This window comes from Felis catus, chromosome B3 (genome assembly GCF_018350175.1).
Source record: "Felis catus isolate Fca126 chromosome B3, F.catus_Fca126_mat1.0, whole genome shotgun sequence".
Classification (NCBI taxonomy): Eukaryota; Metazoa; Chordata; class Mammalia; order Carnivora; family Felidae; genus Felis; species Felis catus.
The window spans coordinates 85,676,906-85,685,944 of NC_058373.1; the positions used below are offsets into that span (position 1 = coordinate 85,676,906).

At 51.6% G+C, this 9,039-nt stretch overlaps 1 protein-coding gene across 1 annotated transcript; it reads right to left on the reverse strand.

Moving 5' to 3' along the window:
- Window positions 1-5,763: 5,763 nt before the first annotated feature.
- Window positions 5,764-8,003, reverse strand: NKX2-8 (NK2 homeobox 8). The gene is made up of 3 exons (XM_011283196.4): window positions 7,791-8,003; window positions 7,326-7,587; window positions 5,764-6,661 (listed from the first exon to the last, which is right to left on the reverse strand). Exons 1-3 carry the CDS (start codon window positions 7,887-7,889, stop codon window positions 6,096-6,098), a joined length of 927 nt encoding a protein of 308 aa, XP_011281498.2. The 5' UTR covers window positions 7,890-8,003; the 3' UTR covers window positions 5,764-6,095.
- Window positions 8,004-9,039: the final 1,036 nt, after the last annotated feature.

Sequence of the window (9,039 nt, forward strand, 5' to 3'; positions counted from 1 at the left end):
TCATCTACAAATATAGCAAATAAGAAAATCCTACCCTATCTCTACATTTTGGCTCAAAAATGTAGCATTTCCTGTAGTGAATCAGGAGCACCATTGACTGAGTCCATCAGTGTGATTAGGCAGTAAAAAGAGTTTCCCAGAAAGGCAGTTACTTCTTTACTCCCCACACCAGGTTTCTTTTGTCATTTCCTGATATGCTGTGTTTCTTGCCCTGTATTTCAATTTTATTGTAAAAAAAGCTCTTGTCATTGCACTAATGCTTTTCTGACAGATTCTGACCCTGACATACGATGATTCAGGTTGCCTCTAGTTGAGAATTTACCTCCCAAGATATAATGTAAATGTAAGCCGATAACTTCCTTAGGAGGAAGAGCTGATTGCTAAACACATTATTCTTCAAAAAAGCTGGAGGAGGAAGGTGTAACAGACATCTCAGGTGAGAGATTCAAAGACCCTTTTAATGGATTGTTTCGCACTTTTGTCTCCAGTTTAGTTTGCAAACAGCCTCCATTACCCTCCTAGTAAATTCTGCCAAGTATGCTATCCAGCCCCTAGGAAAGAAGGAATGGGTGGGGGGCAGTTGGTATTGGAGGGAGAGAAAAGGGACCATCCAATTCAGAGCTTTTAGCTAGGAAACCCATTTGAAAACCTGTTGACTCATAAAAGACCACCCAGTCAGAATGCAGAAGGAAATTAAGCATGACCAAGGTCCCCTCAAATGTTCTTCCCATAACACTACTCACAGAAGCTATATTGAAACTACAGGATCTTTTGAAATTACATGACCTCAATAAGACCTAGAGATTTTTATTGGTCCATAGGGCAGGGTATTGAAAAGAAAATGTGCTTTTACCTCTAAAATACGATGTTACCTTTCTGGATAAACAATAAAAATTTTCCACTGGACATGGTTAGAAAAAATAAGAATCCCTGTGTTTTTGAAATTTGGGGGTACATGTGTGACTATTTAATAGTGTAATTGATTCTTCCTGGTTAAATCACCACTCTATGGATCAGCATTGAAGAGAATGCTGTTTGTTTTGTTATTGAGCATGAATGGTGGGTACAAAGAAGAAAGGGGAATGTCATATACCTTTAGTTATTAATCTGGAGTGGGGGATTAAAGGTGAGTTAACAGATGCAGAATTGGAATTCTAAAAATAATTAAGGAACCATTTAGTAAATCCTTTTCTACATTGTGATTTGGGAAAATGATGAGTGACCTAGAACAATAAAATTTCTCATGCAGATTTTGAAGAGTAAACAATGCAATCACATCCATAGAAATGATCATGCCCTGAGGGAGGGAGAGTACTTTCTCAGCATTTCAAAAAGTCCTCTGACTATTGTTCCTGTTCACAGATAACCTGCTTAGGCTGGTTAACTGAAACATGCAGAACAGATAAACATGGTTAACAAACTATTTAACCATGCTAAGCCAATAATTATCTTGCCTGAACATTTTATTCCTAAGTCTAAAATGCTTTAAAGTAGTAAAGTGTGTGTGTGTGTGTGTGTGTGTGTGTGTGTGTGTGTGTGTGTGTAAGAGACAAGTTAATTGTGTGTGTAAGAGGCAAGAGAATAACAAACATCTAAACACCATTGTTAGAAAGGAAGGTATAGGTTAACCCAGGCTCAAACAACTTCCTTCTACCCATCAGTAGCACATTATCTAAGATTCTAAAGTGCTAAATTGGTCAGATAAGAGACTTGCTAAGATGTAAGATCCTCTGAACAATGAGAAAAGAAAATTGAAGTGAAAATTGCAATCTCCACCCACAAGACACTTAAGCGAGATGAAAAGTGTTTACAGTGGAAGAAAAGAGAGAAAATGTGAAGAGGATGATATTTAATAATAAAGATAACACTGGAGACCCAGAAGGGAGAAAGATGATTGGGGAAAGGGCTTGCAAAGCCAAAGTCATAAAGCTCCACAGGGGTCTGGGCCTGGGGGTTGGGAGAGCTTAGAGGAGCTTATCGGAGTCAGCAGTGACTCTGCCAAACCCTGAGTGGACAATTGGTTTCGAGGAAGCAGCAGCAGTAGCAGATGTTTTTCTGGAAGAAGAATGGTGGAATGATAGTCACAGGAAAATATTGTGACCTGCAACAAGAGCTGTGTTTCACTGACAGCTGGGCGAGAATGCATACAAACGAACACAGGGGAAACACAGAGGCTGTGTGCAAAAGCCGGAGGTTTGGCAGATGAGGAGAGAGGGAGGGAGGAAGGCAAAAACAGACACGGAAAGATGCTGAAGAACACGTCTCTTAGAGAAGCATCTGTAAGGTAATGAGGACTACCCACTGGGAGAAATAAAATATAAAGAATGGGAAATGGGTCTGCCACGTAGTGAAACATGTGGGATCTGAAACTAGAATGCTCTCGTTCAGACCCTCTCTTGTCACTCACTAGTTGTGTAACCCTGGACAGGTTACTTATAACCTCTTTGGCCTTTAGTTTCCTCATCTGTAAAGTAGGAATAGCAGTACCATCTCATGGGGTTGTTGTGAAAACTAAATGAGTTTAGTGAGTAAAAGAACTTAAAATATTGCCTGGTGTCCGGGAAACATCAATAACATTAGCAACTACCGTGATGTCATGTCAACAGCTTCTGTGCACAGCCCGTGGTATCCATAAGACTAATTTATGATGAGGGCGCCTGGGTGGCTCGGTTGGTTAAGTATCTGACTCTTGATTTCAGCTTCAGGTCATGATTTCACGGTTCTTGAGTTAGAGTCCTGAGTCTGAGCAGAGCCTCCTTGAGATTCTGTCTCCCTTTCTCTCTGCCCCTCCCCTGCCCACACTCTCTCTTTCACAAATAAATAAACATTAAAAAAAAAGACTAGTTTCAGATAGTTGGGTACTTTATATATTGTCACATCAAGATCACAATTGTCCTCCTTAAAGGCAGTTTGCATGGTGGCTAAATGGGAATTAAACTAAAGATGATGGTAACATTTTAGGAAGTTTACAACTGCTTTAGACAAGTCACTCACCCCCAACCATTGAGCCTCAGTTTCTATCTGTAAAATGGGGGTATTATAGGGGCGCCTGGGTGGCGCAGTCGGCTAAGCGTCCGACTTCAGCCAGGTCATGATCTCGCGGTTCGTGGGTTCGAGCCCCACGTCAGGCTCTGGGCTGATGGCTCAGAGCCTGGAGCCTGTTTCCGATTCTGTGTCTCCCTCTCTCTCTGCCCCTCCCCCGTTCATGCTCTGTCTCTCTCTGTCCCAAAAATAAATAAACGTTGAAAAAAAATTAAAAAAAAAATGGGGGTATTATATATACAATACATAAGGTTTCTGTGAGATCAACGGTGAAAGTGCCTAGAACAATGCCTGGAAGACAGTAAGTTTCAACACAGAGTGTGAATCTGCCTTGTGATGTTGGTGATGGACGACAGGCTTGAAACACTCTCATCTAGGGAGGAAGATCAAAACTGTTCTCACAGCTACTTGTAGAGAGGCCTTGGGTTTAGCTTCTCTCATCAGAGCTTGGAAGAACTGATCTTTTAGGTCACACAAAAAATTGACATTTACCTTTCTCAGCTTATCTCAGGTGTGAACAGAAGACACATGACAGCCTGAATCTCTAAAATGGGTCAGTAGTGATAGGAATACATTTTAAACTCCCCTACAGCTTTTCCTCTCTAAAGGAAAGGGCCTCAAGGAAAAGGAGGAAGAGGAAGCAGGTAAGAGTTTATACACGAAGGCTCCTGATGCTAAGGTCACATGAAATTTCTGTCCTCCTCCTGCCCAGGACACCAGTTGGCTAGCTGGTGGGCATCTGGCTACGGCTTTGACCACCTCACTAGGAAGCAGTTCTTTCTTAGTGGTTAGACCTCTGGATGAATTTGGCTGAGGACATGCTCTTCCAAAGAGCCTCCTGGGAAGAGGGTCTCTCCATAATTCAGATCCCTCAGTATAGATCTCATATTTAACAGGCTCTCTCCACTTTGCACACCCCAAGACCTACTTTCTCTGGAACTCCAGGAAAAGAAAAGGCAAATGGTGATAATTTTGCACTTTCTCTCGAAGAATATTCAGGTTTTTGCTATCACCAATAGCAGAAAACAAAGCTACAAATCTTTACCTCTATTCTTGGAGAAAACATCCCTTTCTGGAGGAAGGGCATGGAAGAGCCAAGCACCCAGCCAGCTGACCACAGGGCAAGTCCCAATCCAGGCCGTCTTCAGAAATCCTTTCCTCCTTTTCTTTCCCATCTGCTCTGCCAGGGCTAACTGGGAAGCCCCCAGGGTGGTTTCCAATATATGTCTTACAATGTCCAGGCTCCCTCCCCAGCAATCATTTATTAGAAAGAGGTTTTATGATACAAATTTGATAATCTCCCATGCACACTGGCACTGTTCTAATTGAAGTTGTAAGCCCATAAAATTCAAGCCCTTTGTCTTCCTGAAGGCCACAAGGTTTAAAAAGGTTTAAAAAGATACTATTGTCCTCTCTAACACCCACGACATTGTCACCAGGGACTGATTAAACAGAGTCCTGAATCGAAACAGTGCGGATTTTGTCTAGGTCCTTTTCAGGCCTGACAATGCCCTTTTCAGTTCCCAAGACAAAAGGAGGTTTAAGGATCGAGATTCTTCGCAGATAACCGCATCCATATGGAAGGCAAGGTGGCCAGCAGCTGAGACCCAAACACCCCACTCCCTTCCCCCTCAGTCCTCTCTCACTCTCTCCCCACCCCCCAAAATCCCAGGTGATACCGCTGCCTCAGTCACCCTACCTCCTCCTGGGTTGGGGGCGGGGAACCAGGGTCTCGGACGGGCCCAATGCCTACTCCTCACAGGCCTCATTGAGCCCTTGGTCCCTTCCCTGGATCTGCTGCCTGAACCTGCTCTCCTCAAGCGCATCTCCCGGCAGTGGGCGCCAGGGAGACAGGTCGTCACTTTCCTGAGAGTAACCACTTGCACGGGAGGCCCTGCCGCTCCGGATACCGGATACCGAGGTGAAGGGCAGTTGCAAACCCGAAGGGTGGAACACTAGATCTCCTAGCTTAGTGTGCATTGGGAGTGCGGGTGAAGCGAGACTCACCAGCAGATCACACACCTACGTTGGCCCACCAGGGCTCTCCAAAGCGATCTTCCCTCAACTGGCAGCCCTGAGGAGGGTCATTCCCCACACCCTTTGATTTCCTCATTGCCCCACCTCCTCCCCATTCCACTCCTGCCAGGTATGGAGCTAAGAAGAGGCAGGAAGTCACAGATGCCAAGCGAGGCATTCGCAGGCTTAATTGGGGTGTATAAAGTCTCCGGGTGCTCGGGTGCTCTTCGGGCCCCTGTCTTGGGATGCTGCACTCCAGAAAGGGACATCTTGCAACTAGGCCGGCGCTGCTCCAAAGCAGTACACTCTGCCCCCAGCCCAGATGGCGCGTCTCCAGAGAATCCTTATGGAGACGCTCAGTATGCCCTATCGTGGCCAACCAACCGGGTTGGGCTTTTGGTGTCCGAAACGCCAGCAGCTTCGGGAGCCCAGAGGGGCCTCCAAGTCACTTCGGGCCCAGAGCAACCTCCCACTGACAGTGATCCCAGCTGTTTCCTCTGCTCCCCCCCCCCCCACTCTCCTTCCACCCTTCTCCCTAATGATCTTCCTAAAGTTGTGTCGACGTTGGCAGCTGCCCTCCCACCCAACCTGGGACAGGGGGAATGTACTGGCGCCCTGCACTCGGGTCTGGAAGCATAGCTTCCACTTATGTTCCCGGCCAGCGCTCAAGGGACCCAACCACACACATTTCACTCTCGAACCACAAAGAGGAAAAATATTCTATTTCTTTCAAAATAAGTTGCTTCCCATACAAATAGCTATTTAAAAATATACAAATAAGGTTTAAGCAATAAAATCTATCTCTGGGGCTGGCGGTCGAGGCAAGAGGCGAGGGGGAAATCTTGGCGAAAGTTCCCCGCGCATTGGCTAGGGAGGGCGGGGCAGGGAACCCCTGCACTGTAGGACGTGGAACCTGCAGAGAGATGGGCCCTGGGTGGGGGGCGTACTTTGCGGATCTCGGCCTCCAGCCCCGCTTTGGCCGCAGAGCCTCTCCAAAGTCCGGGGTAGCCCCAAGTGCCCGCCCCCCCGCAACGGTCTCACCAGTTCCAGGAGACCAGGGCTGGGGGCGCTAAGTGCTGGTAGGCGGGGAAGAGGCCAAGAGCCGAGCAGGGACCGAAGGCGGCGTAGCCCGGCAGAGGGCAGGCAGCGGCTGGGGACGCGCCGCTCTTGTCCTGGGCGGAGGCCGTGCCCATCTCGCCGCTGCCGCCACACGGCTGACCGTCGCGCACCAGCACGGGGACCACCACGCGGCGCAGCAGGCCGGGTGCGGCGCGCAGCTCCGCAGCTGCTGCCAGGTCAGGCGACTCCGCCGCCCCCGGCGCGCCCGGTGCGCGCGCGCGCTTCAGCTTGTAGCGATGGTTCTGGAACCAGATTTTGACCTGTGTGGGCGTGAGGCGAAGCAGGCGCGCCAGCTGCTCGCGCTCGGGCGCCGACAGGTAGCGCTGCTGCCGGAAGCGCCGCTCCAACTCCAGCGTTTGTGCCTTGGAGAACAGCACCCGACGCTTCTTTCTCTTTTCAGCGTCTGAGCCAGGAGACACCGGCCGAGCGGACGGCCGCTGCGACGAGTCGGGCGGGCTGGTCTCTGGGCTGCTCTCGTCCGAGGCTAGGGGCGGCAAAGGAGACACGGCCTGATGAGGCGCCGGCCCCTCCGCACGCCGGCTGCTTCTCGCGCGCGCCGAGCCACTGGCCGGAGGGCGCCCCCACTCGCCAGCGGCTTTAGGGGTGAGACCATTTCTTCCCTGGGCCCACATCTGGACACCCACCTCTCCGAATTCAGTGACCTCATTTATTCCACAACCTGAGACCGCGCCCCCTAAGGAACTCACCCCAGGGACCTCCTAAAACAAGTTCATACCGGTAGCTGCGCTAGTGGACGAATTTACCGTAAGCTGGAGCACCAACCCAGGCCACCGCCGGGTCTACTGCACGACAGTTTACTGAGGTTTGCAGAACCTTGTAAAGCTAAGTTCTCCAGTGCTGCTCATCTCAGACCGAGGCCTGGAGAACGTAGCCGTGTTCTTAGACATTTAAGGGCGGTTTCTTAAATATTGTGACCTCTAGAAACAGAAATCCAAATCTCGGGCGTTAGTGTCAGGCGCAAGGATCTGCTCCCAAAATGTGCTGACTAGAGCACGAATGGAATAGGGGTTGGAGGAGGACAGAGCCTCCGGTTCCAAGACTGGTTTCGACTTCCCAGTGGCGCATGGGCCGGGAGCGTGGTTCTGCTCCCCTCTCCCCACTCCCGCGGTGGTCCTCCGCTTACTCACAGGGGTAGTGGCCGCGCTCGGATTCCAACCAGGTGGCGCAGGGGCCGGGTTGGGGAGCGCATAGCTCCGGCTCGTGCCTCCGCAGGTGCTGCGCGTCCTGTTCGGGTAAATCCAGGAGGCTGCGCACGGTGAAGCTCAGGCGTCCAGAGGTGGCCATGGCCAAGGAGGGGAAGGAGGCGGGGGGCGGGGCAGGCTGGGAAACGAGGGGCGGCCGGGACGTAGCTGCTACGGGTGGGCGCCAGAGGTGCACGCCATGCGCTGGCTGCTGGGATATTAGCGCGCTTACAGCGGAATCCCTGTTTATATAAACAGCTCTTCCCACCCGGGATGCTTTGAAAGCCGAGGTCCGGGTCTCCAGGGTGTTAAGTACCTGAATGAGTGCTGGACCAAAGACCCCGCGAGCCCGGAAGGTGCCACCTCCGCCCCCCGCCCCGCCCCATCCCCCGCCCCTTGGCGCCCCATTACCTCCCAGAGGCGGCAGGAAGCAGCTCTCGGCATTAGCGATTCTGTCTGATTAGCCCAAAGTGGGGACAGATAATGGGGATTGTTACCAATGAATAACATCTTGGGTGGCGAGCGGTGGTCACCACCCGCCTGTCCCAGCCCTGGCTTCCTCCTCCTCCTGGCTGACACGGGGCCTGGCCCCGCAGGAGCAACGGCTAGGGTGGGGGAGGCATGGGTGGGTTTATGAGTACCCAGGAATTTATTCCCTGTTTGCTTTATTCCTCGAGCTTGTTTGCTAGAGTGTTCGTTTCCCGCAATTATCCGGGAAGTGATTTACAAGGCGGCGTTAAACTAGGGCGCGCTCTCTTTTTGGTTTGGGTCCCTCTAAGGATTCAGAGGCGAGAAATTTCAGACGGGCACAGAACGAGTGGCCTGCTACGGTCGGCACCTGGGCTGAGGATTTTGAAGGCCTCTAGGAACCACACCCCAAACGTTCCCCACCTCAAGGTGTGCTGGGGAAGGGCTGGCAGGAGCTCCGGCTCCGCGCGGATTTCCCCAGACCCGCAGAACGGAGGCGGAATCCGATCAAGCTGTTCTGGTCCCAAGTGCCACCCTCCTTGGCCCGGCCCGACGGCCGCTACCGGTCGTGGGCCCAGGCCCAGTGGCTGCGCTCCTCAGAGCCCAGTCCAGGCCCGCTCTAGGAACCCCGGGCAGCGGGGTTTCACAGGGAGGCCCACGAAGGCTATGAGGCCTCCTTGGCGTCGCCAGACCCCCAGGTGCCACTTGTGAGCCTCTGCTGTTCGGCCCCAACGTCAGGCCCAGTACCGGGGACGGTGGCCTCTGCCCCAGGGCAGACTTCCGACCTGGGCTTTCCTCTCCAAGGTAGCTGGCCGGCCTGGTCCGATGAAGGACGGATCGGGAGAATTAGGACTGGGCTTGTGGGCAGAAAAGACACGCTGCTCGGGGTTTCTCTGAGATCTAGTTACCACAGCAAATGATCTAGCTAGAAGGCGCTGGGAACCTGCCGGTGTAGACGCATTTTGTTGGCCCAAGGCTCCCGCATGGCCCCGCTTCGGTCGAGGGCTCAGTGAGGACACTTTTAGAGGCTTCTTTTCCCCGAAACAGTGGTTTGGATGTTTGGTTGCTAAATTTTAGTGAGGGGCGCGGCGCTTGGGTGGCTGCACCCGATATCCTAGCTCCACCTGAGCTTAACTCGGACCTGGCTCCTGTGCAGTGGCCCAGGCTCGCTGACCCGGTGCACCCTCCCCAT

What these genes read in the sequence shown, in the direction of transcription:
- NKX2-8 (XM_011283196.4), bottom strand. Translation starts at nt 7,889, where the DNA reads ATGTTATTCATTGGTAACAATCCCCATTATCTGTCCCCACTTTGGGCT. An exon ending in CTTCCTGCCGCCTCTGGGAG is followed by an intron (nt 7,588 to 7,790) that starts GTAATGGGGCGC and finishes ATATCCCAGCAG; the next exon opens with CCAGCGCATGGCGTGCACCT. An exon ending in CGAGCGCGGCCACTACCCCT is followed by an intron (nt 6,662 to 7,325) that starts GTGAGTAAGCGG and finishes TGCCGCCCCTAG; the next exon opens with CCTCGGACGAGAGCAGCCCA.